General features: G+C 50.6%; 8 protein-coding genes across 8 annotated transcripts; 4 read left to right on the plus strand and 4 right to left on the minus strand.

Moving 5' to 3' along the window:
• Nucleotides 1-453: 453 nt before the first annotated feature.
• M437DRAFT_84653 (cysteine proteinase) lies at nt 454-1,317 on the plus strand (the record flags this gene model as incomplete). The annotated part of the gene is made up of 2 exons (XM_041028139.1): nt 454-547; nt 617-1,317. 2 exons carry the CDS (start codon nt 454-456, stop codon nt 1,315-1,317), a joined length of 795 nt encoding a protein of 264 aa, XP_040879993.1.
• Nucleotides 1,318-2,230: 913 nt separating this feature from the next.
• On the plus strand, nt 2,231-4,186 carry M437DRAFT_84654 (uncharacterized protein; the record flags this gene model as incomplete). The annotated part of the gene is made up of 3 exons (XM_041028140.1): nt 2,231-2,391; nt 2,447-2,598; nt 2,655-4,186. 3 exons carry the CDS (start codon nt 2,231-2,233, stop codon nt 4,184-4,186), a joined length of 1,845 nt encoding a protein of 614 aa, XP_040879994.1.
• Nucleotides 4,187-4,467: 281 nt separating this feature from the next.
• M437DRAFT_48861 (scavenger mRNA decapping enzyme) lies at nt 4,468-5,539 on the minus strand (the record flags this gene model as incomplete). The annotated part of the gene is made up of 3 exons (XM_041021737.1): nt 4,468-4,703; nt 4,760-5,410; nt 5,470-5,539. 3 exons carry the CDS (start codon nt 5,537-5,539, stop codon nt 4,468-4,470), a joined length of 957 nt encoding a protein of 318 aa, XP_040879995.1.
• A 336-nt stretch (nt 5,540-5,875) lies between these two features.
• On the minus strand, nt 5,876-6,538 carry M437DRAFT_48468 (uncharacterized protein; the record flags this gene model as incomplete). The annotated part of the gene is made up of 2 exons (XM_041021670.1): nt 5,876-6,046; nt 6,104-6,538. 2 exons carry the CDS (start codon nt 6,536-6,538, stop codon nt 5,876-5,878), a joined length of 606 nt encoding a protein of 201 aa, XP_040879996.1.
• A 437-nt stretch (nt 6,539-6,975) lies between these two features.
• Nucleotides 6,976-8,203, minus strand: M437DRAFT_48667 (UDP-glucose 4-epimerase; the record flags this gene model as incomplete). The annotated part of the gene is made up of 3 exons (XM_041021703.1): nt 6,976-7,379; nt 7,436-8,121; nt 8,175-8,203. 3 exons carry the CDS (start codon nt 8,201-8,203, stop codon nt 6,976-6,978), a joined length of 1,119 nt encoding a protein of 372 aa, XP_040879997.1.
• A 1,212-nt stretch (nt 8,204-9,415) lies between these two features.
• M437DRAFT_75494 (uncharacterized protein) lies at nt 9,416-11,497 on the plus strand (the record flags this gene model as incomplete). The annotated part of the gene is made up of 2 exons (XM_041026430.1): nt 9,416-10,390; nt 10,430-11,497. 2 exons carry the CDS (start codon nt 9,416-9,418, stop codon nt 11,495-11,497), a joined length of 2,043 nt encoding a protein of 680 aa, XP_040879998.1.
• A 428-nt stretch (nt 11,498-11,925) lies between these two features.
• M437DRAFT_75495 (uncharacterized protein) lies at nt 11,926-14,111 on the plus strand (the record flags this gene model as incomplete). The annotated part of the gene is made up of 2 exons (XM_041026431.1): nt 11,926-12,287; nt 12,338-14,111. 2 exons carry the CDS (start codon nt 11,926-11,928, stop codon nt 14,109-14,111), a joined length of 2,136 nt encoding a protein of 711 aa, XP_040879999.1.
• A 751-nt stretch (nt 14,112-14,862) lies between these two features.
• M437DRAFT_48317 (uncharacterized protein) lies at nt 14,863-17,625 on the minus strand (the record flags this gene model as incomplete). The annotated part of the gene is made up of 1 exon (XM_041021637.1): nt 14,863-17,625. A coding segment is annotated over one exon (2,763 nt), but the record flags the coding sequence as incomplete, so codon positions are not given.
• Between the last annotated feature and the right edge of the window lie 317 nt (nt 17,626-17,942).

Raw genomic sequence — 17,942 nt, forward strand, 5'->3', positions numbered from 1 at the left:
GGGATAGTGTTTGATATGGTTAGCGTAGCATCAGGGGGCGTTTGTCGGGAGAAAATGTCGATATCCCTAGACACATTTCAGATTCTTGTAAATTTCGAAAGATTATGTAGGCAAGAGCGCTGGCGCCGGGAACAAATCTTGCTTGGGGATAGCGCAGCGTCTGGTGTAATGTACTTAATTTGGTCAGGACCTACATACATGTATGTATACTGTTGCACCCGATCAGCACCGTGATTATATGCATCTCGACAGGTCGCATATGTCTTGGCATTTAGGTACGAACGAGTGGGAGATGCACAGACAACGGACAAGGCAACCCTGATGGCGATGCACAATCATGTGATGCAATATGGATTACAGCGGCTCAGAAACGAAGCACACCCGTCTCCTTCTTCCACTTCTTGACCCCTCCAACCACCTTATTTACACTTTGACCAAGTGGCAGGCCTAGCTATGGCATCAACCCAGTTGACCCAGCAAGAAAAGGCAGACCCTCACAATGACGAGGCAACCGCCCCTGCAGCGACCAAGTCTTTCGTTCCGCTAGGTGAGAGAGAAGCTCTACCAACCCTCTACAGACTGACAGGGTAGAGAAGCAGCGGCTGACGCGTGACAGAGAACAATCCAGAAGTCATGAGTTCACTCTTACACAATCTTGGCCTCTCATCACAGCTCGCTTTCCACGACGTCTTCAGCATCGATGAACCCGAACTACTTGCCTTCGTGCCCCGCCCAGCATGCGCTCTCCTCCTAGTATTCCCCATCAGTGACACATACGAGACTTTCCGCCTCAGCGAAGATCACGACAAGCCAGAGTACGAGGGCTGTGGCCCCGACGAAGAGGTCGTTTGGTACAAACAGACCATCAGCAACGCTTGCGGTCTCATCGGTGTACTACACGCAGCGAGCAATGGTCCAGCTCGGGACTTCATCACTCCAGACTCGCATTTGGCAAAGCTTCTCCAAGACGCCATCAACCTCAAGCCCGCTGAGCGTGCCGATTTACTGTACGAGTCGCAGGCTCTTGAAAACGCTCATCAAGCCGCCGCCACTGGTGGTGATACTGCTGCCCCTTCGGCAGACGACAACATCGATCTACACTACGTCTGCTTTGTCAAGTCTGCAAACAACCACTTGTGGGAGATGGATGGTCGTCGCAAGGGCCCCTTGGACAGAGGTGTCTTGTCCGCTGACGACGATGTCTTGAGCGACAAGGCTCTCGACATGGGCGTCCGTAGTTTCCTCCAACGAGAATCCGAAGCAGGAGGTGGTGACTTGCGTTTCAGTCTCGTCGCCCTCTCTCAGTCGCTAGACTGAAGCACGTTCGGGAATGCCGGACACAAAGAGCAGCAAGCCTCACATTCTTGGCTCCACAACCCGAAACGGCCACACGTGTTTGTGGATCTAGGCCCTTTTGCTTTCGTAACCTCTATGTCGTGAGGTATGTACGCTAGTCATGCGGTTGGCACGAATGGGTGACAGACAAGCCCTAACTGAATGAGGACATGAGCACATTCCTTTGCAAGCTGCCACTGCAACGTCCGCGATCAGCACCAGACATGCCGCAAAGTGCGGACAGACGGAACAGGAGAGCAGATGCCGAAAAGCCGTCTGGAACTCCCGGGAGTATGGTATGAAGTTTCTAGATCTAGAGTTGCTTTCAGCGAATCTTCTTTTTCTTTTGCGCTCTCCGCCCATCCTCTGGCTTTGTGTCGCTTGTGCTGTCCTGCAAACGGTGTCTTATGGGACACATTGATCCTAATGGATGCATCCTACAAGACGTGAGCGCTCCGTTACCCTAGCAAGACCAACACATGGCTTAGTTCGTCTCTTGTTTCTTCTTTTGCCATCGTGTCACCAACGCTGGACACCAATGTGTTGACTCGAGTCAGGATATATCGGTCGTCAAGCGTATCTAGAACAGGATCTGATCGTTTATGTATACTTTTTCGGCCATTTTATTATTGAACGTTGATGCCGTTGCGACTGTAGCGGGCAAATTCGACGGCAGCAACTCACGGTCTTGTCGAAACAGTCTTGATCGGCAGAACCATCTAGGAGACAGAGAATGGACTTGGCAACGGCCATTGGAGATGACTTCAGTCAACTCAGACATACGCTCTCTTCGAGCGGTCGCACCCTCTCTTTTCTTGCTTCGTCCCTTATACAGCTTTCCCATGCCCTGCGTGGCGGACCGCTGTTCACCAGAACGCAGCGACGCGCCGACAACATGGGTCTCGGAGGCCACCTCTCGAACCCCTCCGCAATTCTATCTCCAGAATGGAGTCGAGCAATTCGAATCATTGCTGTCGTCTCATCTAGTTTCAGCGTGATTGGTACACTGATCACGATATATTGGTTCTTTATGATGAGGAGAAACTTCAGAAGAAAGTATGTTGTGGTTTATTTTCAACATGGAGAGCATCAAATGCTGATTTTGATCTAGTCTAATCTTGTTTCTTGTTGTGGCCGACTTCTTAAAATCACTATGGTATATAAGTTTCTCAGGCGTGTCTCTGCGTCGTGGCTCTATCGACACAAATTCATCATTCTGTCAAGGGTTCGGCTTCTTGTTACAAGGGTCGACCATGGCTTGCGGTAAGTCTCGCTCTGCGGTTGTCTTTGCAAGATGCAGTACTGACTATACCTGACAGACTATGCCATCTTCATCATGTCGTTACACATGTACCTGCAAATATTTTGCACTGGTAGTAAACTTTTTGGCCACGATGGTCTATATCGCTTTAGGCATACTGTTATGGCAGGATGGTTCTTGTTCCCTTTCCTGTGTGCTGTTCTTGCCTTCGTCAGAGGACGCGAAGGTTACATCGCACAGGGTCCCTTTTGCACCTTGCCGATTCGCCCGTACTGGTACCGACTTGCACTGCAATGGATCCCGCGCTATCTTATCTGGCTTTACATCATGTTTGTGGCCATCCGAATCTATTTACACGTAGGTCAAGGCTTCAAGATTTTTGCCCGCGAGGACGGCAAGGATTCGAGCACCGGAACAAACGGCTACGGGCCAGCAGAGAGTCTTGGGACCATGCCTGGAGAAGGAATGCCAGACCTGCGAGTAGCCAAAAAGAGAGGTGCAAGCGCAGGCGAACTTCAGGATCTATCTGGTTTCACGAACAACAACGTTTCCGATCCGCCAGCTCCCGCCAGTAGCTCTAGTCAGGGCAGCCAGTCGACCTGGCCGACATCTCTCAACTCTTCTTCTGAAGGATTCAAAGTGTCTTCGGATGGTCACTCAAGACGAAGCAGCCACGTCATTATGGTTGCGGACGGAACCATCCAACACGAACTTTTGCAGGTGCCTCCGGAATCAAAGCAGCAAAGACCATCTGTCTCTACCATTGCAACCTGGAGGACTTCCGCCGACATGACTACTGCTGTTGGAACCCCTTCGGCCAATCTCGCACCAATTCAAGAAGGACACCAATCGACAGGCGATGACAAGATCGACATAGAATCAGCCGACACCCCTCTCAAGAAGAGACGAAGAGCGATTCAAAGGCAACTCCGCCTCCTTTTTATCTATCCCGTTACTTATCTCATGATCTGGATCATTCCCTTTGTTTACCATTCTTGCAACTACAGCGACAAATATGCCGCACATCCCATTCCTATCCTGGCGCTGCTCTCAAATTTTTGTGTAACTTTTGCTGGTACAGTCGATTGCATTGTGTTCGGTTGGAGAGAAAAGCCATGGCAACACGTACCAGGAGCTGATGGCACTTTCCTCGGCAGCTTCATGTTCTGGACCTTCAACAACAGTAGAAGGAGAAAATGGGCAACACCCGCACCAAAGCCACTTCCATCATTGGGCAGGGACGACGAAGAGGAAGTAGAAGCCGCTGAACCGACGGCGCAAACACGAAGAAAGTCAAGACGCTTCAGTGGAGCACCCAGAAATTCTTCCATCAATGGAAACAAGCCCATTGTTCCTATGCACAAGAAGACCTTCTCTGGAACTTCTGATCGGGCGACCAGGGCAGCAGAGCAAGCGGCCGAGAGACTCGCTATGGAAAGAGCGGACCGCCAGAGTCGCTTTTCGACGCGCAACTCGTCTGTCAACCCGCCAAACGAATGGTTTGAGCGAAGGCTCAGCGAATGCGTCAGTCCGACGCGCGAGAACTCTCACTTTGAGCTGGCTACACCCAGTCCAACAGAAGAGGTATAATCACAAACAACGATGAGTGGCCGAGAAGCTGGCTTTCTTACACCACATCATTATATTCTTTTTTTTTGCCTTGCAGCACAGCGATGGCGCATTCTCCTTTTCTTTCTTTACTTTTCTTGGCACATCAAAAGAATCCGTAACTTTTATTATTTAGATGGGTGGGCTTTGAGACGGAGGCGATCAAAAAAGTGATCTTCTAGAAGAAACATCAAAAGAAGCCTAAAACAAGCATAATTGAATCTCAGATCTGATTCCCAAATCCAACGTCGGTGTATCAAACTCTATTGTAGACGGTTTTGCTTCAAGGGCAAGAAAACATCTGTCCATAGCTCGCTAGCTTCGCCCAAGGTGAAAGATAGATCAACGTTATCCATGCCGGCTTCCTCGTCACCAGCCATGGTGGCGAGCTGAGAGATGATGTTGTCTAGAGATAGAGCCTTACCCACGGCCTGTGTAGCACCAGCCTCGAGCGAGACATGGACAATGTGGATGTGGAAATGGTAGTAAGTTGGTTGATCTGTGGCATTGTCAGAACAAGCAAAAGCCAAGCAGAAGCAGACAGAGGCGACATACAATGAACATAGCATTTGAGCATGTCAGAGTCTATGCTGTATAGACGGGAAACAGTGTTTGCAATATCTGCAACGATGGACTTGAGCCAAGGAACATGCTTTTTCTTGAGGTCGCGAAGACTCCAAATGTCTCTGCGCTCGACGAGTGCGAGCATGTGTAGGCTTCCCAGCGTCTTACGGTCCCAGTTTAAGTCAGGAAGTAACAGGTATCTTTCGTCTTCCGGGGTCGTGTCATGCGGCGAGCGGAACAGGACGTCTTCTTGCTCGGTGCGTCCATCGAGGATGTTGAATACCCAGTTTAGTCGGCCTTGATCGCGCTTGGTCTGCATGTAGGGACGCACATGGTTACGATAGATTTCAGGAGTCTCGGTCACATAGCGAACGGCTTGTGCGGCGTATTTTTTGAGGTGCTGGTCGGTACATGGATAGATGAGGTTGATCTTCAAGTCGGGCGGATTTCCTTGGCCAGCGCCGCTGTGGGCCATATACCAGCGGTAGATGTCATTGTCGCCGAGGTTCTGGACGTGCGAGAGCGAGCCGGTGAAGGTAGATAGATGTGCTTCGTCCGAGTCAAAGGCGGCGCGCTCGGCGAGGAGCAGTGCGGGTTGACTTGCGATTGTGCCCTGCAAGACGATGCGGCGTCCGGCTTGGTCTAGCATGCGTCGATGTCGTGTTACAATTCATGTTTCTGTCATGCTCGAGTGTCGATACCTTGGTTTAAAAGCTTTTCGAACTTGAATTGAGGGATTAGTGCCTCTGCATTGTTGTTGGATGTGGCCATGTTGTTGCTGGTGTCGATGGTCAAAGTTGCTGCGTCAGAGCAGCCAGAGCTTTCTTGACTGCCCATCTCCACTGGATTTGGCTTCCGAATCCAACACGGCACAACAAAACAGCTCAGATCACTCTTGCACCTCATCACGACCTTGTCAAGTTTGTCTTGTATGCCAATTGTATTATTACTATCTAGCAATGCCCTCGCCATCATAGTCTTGATAAGCCCACAGTTCTGGTATCTTTTGAAGCAGCCCGTTCACGCCATAAACTCCCAGTCATGCATGATCCCATCTCAGTTCGTACCAAATCCGTCCTGTCGTCATCCTTCGCTCATGTCGGTCTCCTATGTCTCGATGAATCTCGAGCTCATCAACTCGTCAACATGAGCGCGCTGCATTCTGCTCTTGTCCTTGTCGTTGGCCTTGAGCAAGACTGCCAGCACTTCGATGGGAGGATTGAGACCCAAAGTGTTGGCTCTCCTCCAGCGCTTGACTCTGGCAATGCCAATGCACGGCTATAATATGATCAGTGAATGATTCGCGCAGAAAGAGAAAGGATGCTTGGAACTTACGCCGTACTGTCCACTCATGTCAAACTCCCTCAGGATCTTTTCCGACATGTCGAGTCCCTGTTGATGAACACGAGGTGCTTTTCTTTCAGCTTCCTTTTGCTCCCAGTACTTTTTGATTTGAGCATTGGTGATCTTGATGGCGCGCTTCTCATAGTCATCAGGCTCGTCGCTAGAGTGGGGCTCGCTTTTCGGAGCTTTGATGTTGACAAGTTCGGCTTCGGCTTGTTCTTCAATGGCAGCATCGGCTGTGGTGGGTCGGCTGATAGCATGAGTTGATACTGCTTCTAGCAGAGCGTCGTTTTTCTTGGTGGGCTTGGAGTCGCGCTGAGCAGTGGTTTTGGTGACGCGGTTGAGACCCTGCTTGCTAAACGAGATGGTCGCTTGTTGATTGCGCTGCGCTGCCGAAGGTGTAGAGATGCGTCTCTTAGGTGCCATGGTGAATTGTGATGATTTGATGTGATTATGGATGCAATTTTGATGATCTCGAATGTATAGCGCAAAGATGTACAGGTGATTGTGAATCAAGTCAAGATCAAGGTACTGCGTGTTGGTTGATGGAAGACACATTCAGTCCATTGACCTAACAACGGCGCGTCATCTGACGTCATAATAGGGAGCGTGACGCGACGAGAACTACTCAATTAGATTTCCGAAAGCGGATCAGATGGATTTCTTCAAAACGAGCTCCTCCGTATTAGTTTTACATACTTTTAGCGATTACTTCTGGGTATAATGTAAATGTGTGAGAGCCAGGATCCCTGCTGGCCTTCACCAGGTTGAAGTAACCTCTTGAAAAGCGTCCGTAACATCGAATCTATCATGCCAAAAAGAATCGTCTGCAAGCATTACCGTCGTCCTTGGTTTCGTCCCGCTTACTTGCGAGCAGCAATCGCCTTGTCCACAAACTCCTTCGGCGCCTGCTGTCTGTAGCCTTGAGGGTTGTTCTCGGTCCATCTCCACAGATCGCTGCACGCATCTTCGAGTGAGAACTTGGTTTCCCACTGAAGTTCCTCATGGGCTCTGCCTGGGTTGGCTGTGAGGTTCAGAACATCGCCGGGTCTACGGTCAACCACCTCGTAGGGCAGGTCGCGTCCAACAGCGTGCGAGAACGCCTTGACCATCTCGAACACGGTAGAGCCTCTGCCAGTACCAAGGTTCCATGCGCGCACACCGGGCTGGTGCTCGCGAAGGTAGTTGAGTGCCTTCAGATGGCCTTGGGCAAGATCAATAACGTGAATGTAGTCGCGGATAGCAGTGCCATCTCTTGAGTCGTAGTCTGTTGCACTCATCAGTCCTGCATGGTCATGTGCACATGAGCTTGATTTTGCTTACCATCACCAAACACAAGCAACTTCTCGCGCTTTCCAACAGCGACTTGAGCCAACAGGGGCAAGAGGTTGAAGGGAATGCCCTGAGGATCCTCTCCCATGATTCCACTGGGGTGTGCGCCTGCAGGGTTGAAGTAGCGCAACAAAGCGCCGTTCCATTTGGCACCCGACTCTCCCTTCTTCTGTGCGTTGTTGCGCTGGGCTTCGACGTGGGTGCCAATCAGCTTTTCAATGGCATACTTGGTGTCTCCGTAAGGGTTTGTAGGACCCAGAGGGCAGTGTTCGGGAATGGGAATCATGTCCTCGAAGCGTGTGGCATCGCCGTAGACTGTAGCGGATGATGAGAAGACGATGTTTGTGACATTGTGACGGGTCATGGCTTGGAGCAGGGCGATTGAGCCGCCGACGTTGACGCGCCAGTACTCAAGGGGGATCTCGCCAGACTCGCCGACAGCCTTGAGGGCAGCAAAGTGGATGACATTGTCGATATCGGGGTGGTCGGCAAAGATCTTCTCCAAGGCCTTCTCGTCGGTGATGTCGGCGTTGTAGAAGATGGGTCGCTTGCCGCAGATGGTTTCAATGCGGTTCAGTACTTCCTCAGACGAGTTGTACAGGTTGTCGATGATGACGACCTTGTAGTCGGCCTCGAGCAGGGCGAGGGCAGTGAAGCCACCGATGTATCCGGTGCCACTGTCGCGTTCGTCAGCGCATGGCGGGGCAGTCCGGCGCAAAGCGTTACTTACCCGGTGACGAGAACTGAACCAACTGGCATTGTTGTGTGTGGGGATGTGATGGGCGAGACAAGAGCAGCAGCAGCTTTGTGTTCGAAACAGAAAAGTCTCGGACAAGTGTTGTGAGAAGGGGGAGGCTCTAGTCTTTAACTAGGTACCATTTCAACCGACGCGACGACGACACATCGGGGATCACACACTGTGACGGTCGTACCCTGGCACAGTGTGGAGCATTCTTGCCCCTTGGAAATGGGGAAACTGATGACATGGCGCACCCAAATTTCTTGCCAATCTCAACATCTCTCTTACTACTAGCTTTATTATTATCCGCGGCCCACCCGGAACATCTCATGCTCTGCTCGTGTTGTGCTGTAGATTTTCCTTTTATCCGCTGCTGCTTGCTATTCTGAGATGTTTGCTGCTCGACCACAGCCTTGAAAGTCGAGTTGCGATCCTCTCAAGATTCTACCCGTCGTCGCGTGCTACAGAGTGTTCGAGATTAGTGTGTTTGAGCGTTCAGCGTCCCGCCGCGGATCATGCATTTGCTTGCGAATCCTTCATGGGCAATGTTCATCCATCGCTTGTGCCTGCTCATCCCAACTGTCACACATTTCGCTGAGAGGCCGTTGTCGCTGCTATGTTTGCCAATGCGCTGCCAACGAGCTACCCTGCGCTTGCTGTCTCCTTTTCTGAGCTACCCCTTGTCGCACCACTCCCACATATCCTCCACAAGTCTAGACTTGTGCTTGTCCTCAAGCATATTTCCAATGAATAATGCAAGCCAGAGTTATGCCGGCGCTTGGACCAGCTTGCCCGAACGCGTTGTTTTGCAGACTTGCATCACGTAGGAATGTTGTCCGCAAACAGCGACTTCCTCTATAGCATGCATAGCAATACCTGAACTGCATTGATGTCTTGGCTAACTGTAGTTGTTTTACTCCCGGGCATCACCTAGTAGTGGTCATCTGCGGTCAACCGGTATCGATACATCGATTCGCGTTAATGCCATAACCTTACGCGTGCGAACCACCTTCACAGCCAATTCCTTTTCACTTGACACATCCGGTAAGTAAAGATTCGAAAAGTTGTAGCCTTCACATATCTCTCGAGCTCAAATGTTGCACACATCTCGATGATATCAAATGTTATTGAAGTTCCACACACATTGTTCCCAGACAAACCAACCACTAACCCTATCCCGACCAGGATCTCTTCTCAGTCACGGTTCTTGTTTGAAGACAGCCGTACGCAAAATGTCAGAAACTCCAGCACGTCGGACGCGTGGTTCGACCAGAATGAGCGCAACACCCGCTGCGCCTTCCGTCGCAGGCAGCCGCAGACCTCGTGCGAAAACACCCAAAGCACTTCCTGCTGTACCTACTGGAAAATCACATGCCTATGGTGCTGTTGGTAAGGTCGAGTTGTCGACACAGCTCGAGGATCCTTCTGGCAGCGCTGGTGGATTTGCTGCCCGCTTCCTTGCAGATAGAGGTGCAGCCGTCAGTCGTGACATTGGCGATGCTGTTGTTCCTGATGCTTTACCCGCACCTTCAGCAAACATTACCAAGGCAACCACCACTACCAGACCAGTCAGCACGAAACCGACAATGTCCAGGTCGCCTGTTGCTACTACCAGCATCCGATCAACACAGAAGATTACAACGCCTTATTATCTACGACCTCAGGCTCATGATAGTACTGATAATGACGAATTCGAAGATGACTATCAGCATGCCGGTTTCGTGCCCACTGGCGGCTCTCTGTTTCGTCGAGCGCCGTCTACGGGTGCTGGTAGTTTCACCGACCTAGATACCCAGTTCTCCTACGAAGCATCTATGCCACCCTCCACTAGATCTCGGAAAGTTGCAGAATTGCGGCCTCCGCCCACGACTCAAGAGAGAGAAGCTGCCCGACCTTGGAGAGTGTCTGTCTTCTTCGAGACACTGCACCGTCGGTGGCAAGATTTCGAAATACCTTGGGACAAGTTCTCGCCACAGGTCAGGAGGATCTGTCTTGCTCTTCTGACAGCGTTCTTACTTCTCTTTCTCCTCGGACCAAGCAGATGGCTTGGTCTTCTGGAAAGAGGCACAAATGCATGTTTTAAAGCTGGCGAGTACGTCATCAGCCCACTCTCGTATGTTCAACGAAGAGCCTTTGGTTCTGGCGAAGACAAATTGTCGAGGCGCCTGCAGACTCTAGAGCTTGATATGCAAGGTGTTAGAAACCAAGTACGAGGCCTGAATGCCGATGAACTTGAGCGCTTGCAGTCAATCCTACCAGAACAGATCATGGTGCGTAAAAATCCGGAGACTGGCGGACTGGAGTTTCCTCCTGGTTTTTGGCAAGCGATAGACGCAAAACTGGATCATCGCGACAATGGAAAGATCTGGGACAGATTCATGGAGACCAATCAAAGAAAACTTGAACAACATGCTCAAGACCTCGTCCAAAGGACACTGCAACACCAAAAAATCATTAGCAAGGAAGACTTAGCTGCTGCTGTTCGTGAGAACCATGCAGCATTCCAGGAACACTTCTCCGGGCAGCTCCGTGCATTCGAGGCATCAGTTCGCAAGTCTACAGAAATGGTTGCAAGGAGAACTGTGTCAGATATCATCAAACAGCTGCCCGATAGCAAAGGATCTACGCAGCTGCACAGCCTGGCTCTCGCAAACATAGCTCGGAACACAGAACTCAGACTTCGTAGCGTGAATTTCTTCTCCCATGCACTGGGAGCCACTGTACACCCCAGATACACTTCTCCGACCCACCCTAGGCAACTCGGAGGTGTGTGGCAGTGGGTCAACAGGAATCTTTATGATTATCAGGGGCGAGGCCATCCTTCGCCATCTCGAGCTCTGACAGCTTGGGACGAGCCTTCGGATTGCTGGTGTGCTGCTGCATCAGATGACAAGGGAAAGGCTCAGATTGGTGTGATCATCCCCCGCGCCATGATTCCAACTAGTATCACCATCGAGCACATGCCCACTACAGGTACACTCGACATTGGAGCAGCACCTAGAGAATTCGAGGTTTGGGTTAGAACTCGAGCTGGTGCCGGAGCACCACAATCATACAACTCTCATTTGGGCTGTGGAGAGGCGCCCGAGCCTGGTCTCGTCTGTATCGGCAAAGCATCATACGACATTCATGCACTCAACCATGTTCAAAATTTTGACCTCGAGGATATCGACGGAGCAACAGGTTTCGTTGACTTTGCCGTCATCAGAGTCATAAACAATTGGGGCCAAGACTGGACATGCATCTACCGCATCCGACTGCATGGTGAGCCGGAGCCTGCCGAACTCAAGAGCGGTGACTCGGGCGAACTCTGAGATCAATTTGAAGTTGCCTGGATTCGTGTTTCAATGATACGTTTATGGCGAAATGGGAAGAATTGCGGTGAGCTTCGTTCTCTCGATCTTCGTGTGCTGTTGTTGTTTTAGATACCCCAGCCTACATGGCTCTGCAAGATTTCATTAACATCCCATAATTCACGTTTGAGCTAGTGCTTATGGCTATTCAGTCACTCGTTGTGAAATTGTGCTCAGATGTATTACGCCAGAGCCTCATTGACCGTAAACGCTAAGCGCTACAATATGGAATCGACGCCTTTGTTCTTGCCTTGTTGACGAATCCGGCGAAATGCCCGAAAGCGGAGAGCAATATGGAACTCTTTGTTGTTGAATGGTGTTCTCGTTAAGATGTGCATCATGGTCGTTAAAGCGCTTGCGTTTGGTTGTCAACAATTACACCTAAAACAATGTCTAAGAGAAAGCTGGAAAGCCAAAGTCCGCCCAACATGTCTCCACACAAGAAGACACGGGTGGTGCCAGGCCCCAAATTGCACCGATGGACCGGTGAAGGCTTCGAGCATATGGTCTACACACCTCCAGTATCACCCCTGCCATCTCCATTCGGAATCGACTTCCACGTGGATCAGAATACGAGGGATGCCGTTGCACGATTCGGACCAGCTCTTCAAGTGGCATATGAAGCAGCCTCCATGGTCGCTGATAAGGCTGGCGCTCGTCAAACACTGCTGAACTTGTGCAACAACGAACAAGTGGCTTGGATCGATCCTTTGCAACCCATTACGTTGAAGTCGGGCGAAGGGCTAAGCTTGTAGGTTCATGTCTATACGTATCATACTGGGTTCGAACTGACACGTATAGATCCCAGGAGAACGACGAAACAAGAATCATCAGACTTCGAAAGGTTTTCAGCGCATATGCTTCCAGATGGTTCGCCTTTGTGCAAAGAGATACACACCTGACTGTCAACGGACAGAATTACCCAAACACCCACGACATCATCATTGGACCTTTACCTCCATTTTCAGTCGTGGAGTATCACGATCGAGTAGTCTTTCTGTACTTGAACCGTGAGAGTGTCGACTACAGACCAGGCAAGCTTGACTCTCAGCCCAGTATTAGTCGCATCCTTGCAAGTTTCAAGGACGACAAAAAGTCCGCGAGCAAAGGAGGGACACCAGTGGCAGCGGCTGCCTCTTCGAGAGGAGAGATAGTGGACATCAAGACAAGTGCAAAGACAGAGCCTGAGGTTCAGCCCAAGGACAGCGACTCAAGCGAATACTTCAAATGGCGAATGCGGGAGTGGAAGCTTCTCAAAGATCGATCCAATGTTGCACTGATTGACCCAGCTAAGCCACCCGATGTCTTCGGCCGTGCAGAATGGCTTGTGGACAGCGTCGTTTACCGAGCGATCGCTTCAGTCACCACAGCAATTGGATTGGAGAATGATATAGATTTCGCCATGATTGACGAGTGGGGTTACAGACTAATAAAACGAGCTCAAGGCCCTGAGAACGAATCGCTTGCGACCGCTGGCCGCAACAGAGACCTTTTCCTACCTTACAACACAAATGACACCCATGGACTTCATTGGTTACTCGTCCATGCCAAATATGTAAACAGCAACCCTGAAATCCATGTTTACGACACTTTGAGCATGGCGAGGGGCCAGGAAGAAAAAATCAAGAGGGCTGTCCTCAACACAAGATTGTACGATGTCAGCGAGGATTTGGACGAGGATTTGATTGACCTCACTCATCATATTGTGGCACGACAGCCGAGTGGTTGGGAATGCGGTTACTTGACCATCCTCAATGCCTGGTGTCTTGCACTCGGTATGAAGCCAGGGGTAGCGAGGCACTATGCCACCTCGGTGAACAGGATCCTCGAGCTCATTGACATGATCAACTATTCAATGGCTGGGTTCATGGACTCTGCCACCATTCAGGCCTATATGCATTGTGTCGGTTTTGTTGATGCTGATCACAACACAATTGCCTCTGATCGCCACTTCACCCGCAGTGTACCTTTCTTGACCAAGGAGTCCTTGAACACATACATCCTTATGCGTCAAGAGCTCGAGAAGAATCCTCACTCAGCCATCAGACGTCTCGATTTGGCTACCGTTCGCTTCCTTCTGCGTCCTCAATTAGGCGATTTCGAGGATCTGGATACCATGAAACCTGAAGTTCTTTTCCAACACTTCGACAGATGGCTGAAAGATCGAGACTTGATCCAGTGGGACCCCAAATCACCACTTAGCCCAACCAGCCCAGCAACCATGCGCTTGGCATTTGGTATCGCAGAGTCGACCCGTACAGAAGGAGCACCGCTGCCAACCATTCCCGACGATACAAAGCTGCTGCGCAAGATCTGGAACATCTACCATAGGATGCTCAAGCAACAAGGATATCTGGGAGTAGCACGTCAAGAAAGAGCCAAAGACATGGCCGACGGTTCCTTCTCTACCCAAGAGATCAGCAACGATGCCAAATACCCTTACGATGATCCTAAGGTCGTTGCTCTTGACAGACTTGGAATGTTGCCGACCGAACACTTTCTCACACCATACGAAAAAGAGAACATAAGAGGGTCATCACGACCTGCACCAAAACTCAGATTGAGGCACAAGTGATTGCTTATCAACAGGACTAGTACTCGGTATGGTCTTTTCTATTCATGTTTCTTTGCTTGGTTTTGTTGTTGTGTTTAGGCCTTGAATGTTTACCCACGCTCTTACTTCCTCGTTGATCATACTCAATTCAAATGAAAATGAAACATTGATCTATTGTCATCTTTTTTAATGACTGGTCACGTAAAGGTGTGGTGTTCAGATGTACAGAAGAGAGGATTGTAGAACGAATGATTCAGGGCGGCAATCATTGTTGCTGGGGTTACCCTGTCTCAACCAGGAGGGAGACATTTTCCATACTGTCTGCGCACTTGAGCCTTACGTGTTATGAATAGCAGGCTCACCGAGATCCAAGTAATCGACAATTGGACAGGTTTCGCTATGTACATCGAAGTAACAAGAACAAAGCTGTCGTGGACGGCCAAGCCTGCCTTCCATTTTGAAGCCATACGGAAATTACTGAGCGGCGTTATGAATGCAGATCAGTCCAGCACAGAAAGACTTTTTACGCACCGGCATGGTTTCAAGTACGAAGAAGACGAAACAGAGACTTAACAGCAGTTGCGGACGGTCTGATGGCTCCTGAAGATTGCATACATAGTGATCAACATAAAGTTATTCTACTACATCAGCCCACGTAATCCTCGAATGCCGTTACTCTTGACCGGCTTTTCGGACTTCTCGGACTTGTCCTTTTTCTTGTTGTTTTGTGCACCACCTGTTTCAAACATCAGTAAGCCAAGGATGGAAAAAATCAGAGAAAAAGTCGAGACTTACCACGTCCATACACGCGAACCTCTGGTTTCGGCTTGCCGCCTTCTTTTACAGGTTCTCCCGATGCGTCCGAGGTAAAACTGAACACGCTCCTGTTGGCTTCTTGTCCCAAAGATGAAGGAGGTGGTGAGCTCTGATCAGATCCAAACGTTGACCGAGCCGCACCATGGGCGACTGAAGGGTGAAGAGCATGCTCGCCGTGATGATTGCCTTGCGCTCGAGACATTGGGTGGGAGTTTTGAATCCTTTGTTGATACGCCTCGGGGCGCAAGGGACGTGCTGGGGGATAGCTTTGGTTCAGTGAAGACACGGGCGAGGCAGTCCGCCCAAAGTCCGTGTGCGGAGCGAACAGCTCGAATTGGTCCACACTACGATCAGTGTAGTATCCCCGACGTGAGCCGGGAATACCGTGACCGCTAACACTGCCTTCTTGGGTCATATAGCTGGCGTCATCAGGATGAACAGGTAGAGAATGAGCTCCGTCCGCGCTACCTCTGGACTCGCGTAGATTTGTGTATTCCTCCAGCAATTGACTGTAAGCTGCTTTAGTTTGGGCAAGCCGCAGGCGACTTTCCGAGAGTTGATCGTGCAGATGCACAGGGAACGCGTGAATGGGTTGTTCTGCAGATGCAGAGTTCTCCGTGGCTTCTTTGAGTCGTAGGTCGAGCTCTTGAACCTTTGCGTCATGAGCAGTTCTCAGTCTTTCGAGCTCTTGCTCACGACGCTGCAATATGAATTTTGTGCTTTCGAGCTCTTGTTGAGCTAGCTCATGCTCTGCACGAAGTGATTCGAGTGCAAGATTTTGATCACGATAAGTCTGAAGCTCCTTTTGCAACTCCGAATATTGCTGATCCGCTGTTTCTTGATCTTTCAGACGCGCCTGGAGAGTTTCGAGTTCCTCCTGCTTATCAGATTCCCGTGATTCGCTTTCAACAAGAAGCAGACGAAGTTGATCGCAGTCTTTAGAGGCTTGAGTGAGGCGCAACTGTAGGTTCTCCTGATCTGCAAGCTCTGACTTGAGAGCACGAATCTTGGCCATGAGTTGCTCTTCACTCTGCTTGGTGTGGGTCCTACGAGCCTGGGTTTCCTTTTGCATCTTTTCATTGAATTTGTTCGAGTCGCTTAGCTTTTTCTGCAAAGCACGATTGGCATTGATGAGGGTGGCTGTTTCGGCCTCGACGGTCACAGCTTTGATGTGGTTGCGTTTAAGCTGGCCAATAGCAGCCACGTGCTGTTGCTTGAGATAACGCTCGAAGGTGAGTTCATTACGTAGTAACATCAGCTCACGCTGCAGATACGAGAGATCCTTCGAAGATGCTGAATCAGCTGCAGGTTCCACGAGACTCTCTGGAGGATGGCGAGGCAAGGTTGGGCTGTCCAGGTGTGGAGGTTCCGAGCTGGAGCCCAAGAAGTTTGGAACTGCTGGAAGCTTTGTAGTTGGAGGAGGAACAGGGTTCTTGAACATGGGGTGCTCGCCGGCGTAAAGCCCATGACACTCTGCGATGACCTCTGATGGTTCCGCCTTGAGCCAACGATTCTCACTAAGCTCCTCTTCAACCGTGGTCAAGAAAAAGCTTGGATGAAGGAAGTGGACACGCTGGAACTGTTCAGTGCGGCTTCTGATTACAGTTTGATCCAGATCAAATTCGTCAGCACCAGGAAAATCAATGTTCTTGAGATATTTTCGGGGCTTTCTGACATAACTCATGAAATTGAGAGGGTACAATCCGTAGAGGTAGGTAAAATAATGCAAGAGCTCGGGAGCCGAAGACTCAGGCATATCTGGCAGAGCGCGCAGAGTTTGCCAAGTGGGGTCAGAGTCGTCCTCATGGTCAGTATCAGCATCAGAATCAGAAGCACGGCGGACGCGATCGTCGGTAACAAGATCGCGCTGAGCTTTCGTACTTGAGGCACTGAACTTTTCCCAGCAGAGACAGCGACTGTAAACCAAGAACAACCTCGGAAGCTGAGAAGCCACGGTAGCGGGGATGTGTGGGAGCAACATAATGAGACATTTGAGAGCAGCCGAGACCACGACGGTAGCCGTGTCGTTCATGAGACATTTTAGAAGATGCTCGACTACAGTCGTGTCGAGGACCAAGTGCAAATGGGCATGTTGTTGTTCGAGAAAGGCAGCAAGGAGGTCGAGAGCTCGTAGACGTGTGTCAGGCTTCAGAAGGAAGTGGTCGACCGAGACGAAGAAGTCGCGTGGATTTTTACGAGCAAAAGCTATCAACATAGATTGGAGCTGACGCGCGGCGTGGTCCTTTGTCTGAACAGAGGAATTGTCGGGATGAGGGGTTGTACGGGCGATTAGGGCACCGAGGAGGATGTGACTAAGATGGACAGCAGTTTGGGCCTTGTCGCGAGCATCTTGGCTGTCGTTGTCGTAGCAAAGCGAATCGAGCACAAAGTCCTGGGCGTCTGACATGGCCCAGCGACTGGTAGCGGGTAGATCGACAAAAGGTATGGCAGCGTTCTGGAACCAGGCAGCAAGGTGGTCCTCGGTGACTATGGCAGGGCGCAGGACTTTGAGGACAGAGACGAAGGCTGGCAGCTTGTTCGGGTGGGCTTCGACATGATGGCGAAAGACGGATCGCAGTTCGTCGTGCAGACCATCTCCTTCCTTCTTCGCTTTGGCAAGGTACTGGGTGAGAATGCGTGTCAAGTCATCGGGGAGAGGTTGTGGCGCATCGCTATGGGCGAAGGTTGCGTTCAGAGCAGCGACGACGTCGGACAAGGATCTGTTTTGCAAGCGTCAGCTCCAGCAAAGCGTCAGGTCAATTGAGGCGGCTTTACATTGAGGCCATGATTGCGCGACCTTGGCCTTGGATTCATAAAGGTCGGCGGGTTCGACGAGTGCTGATCAGGACAGGCGTGCCAGCTCACGGCATATTTGGTCGCTCCAAGTCATTCAGTCCAGGATCGGTTGTGAAAGAATCCTTCTTTGTGCCCGACTGCATCCAGCATTGCCGACCGGCGCGCGTCTTCCTATTGCGTCTGTCACAAGTCCGACAAAGCAGTCTTTGATATTGGTACCGATATCTGCCTCCTCGGACG

This window comes from Aureobasidium melanogenum (genome assembly GCF_000721775.1).
Source record: "Aureobasidium melanogenum CBS 110374 unplaced genomic scaffold scaffold_10, whole genome shotgun sequence".
NCBI classification, from domain to species: Eukaryota; Fungi; Ascomycota; class Dothideomycetes; order Dothideales; family Saccotheciaceae; genus Aureobasidium; species Aureobasidium melanogenum.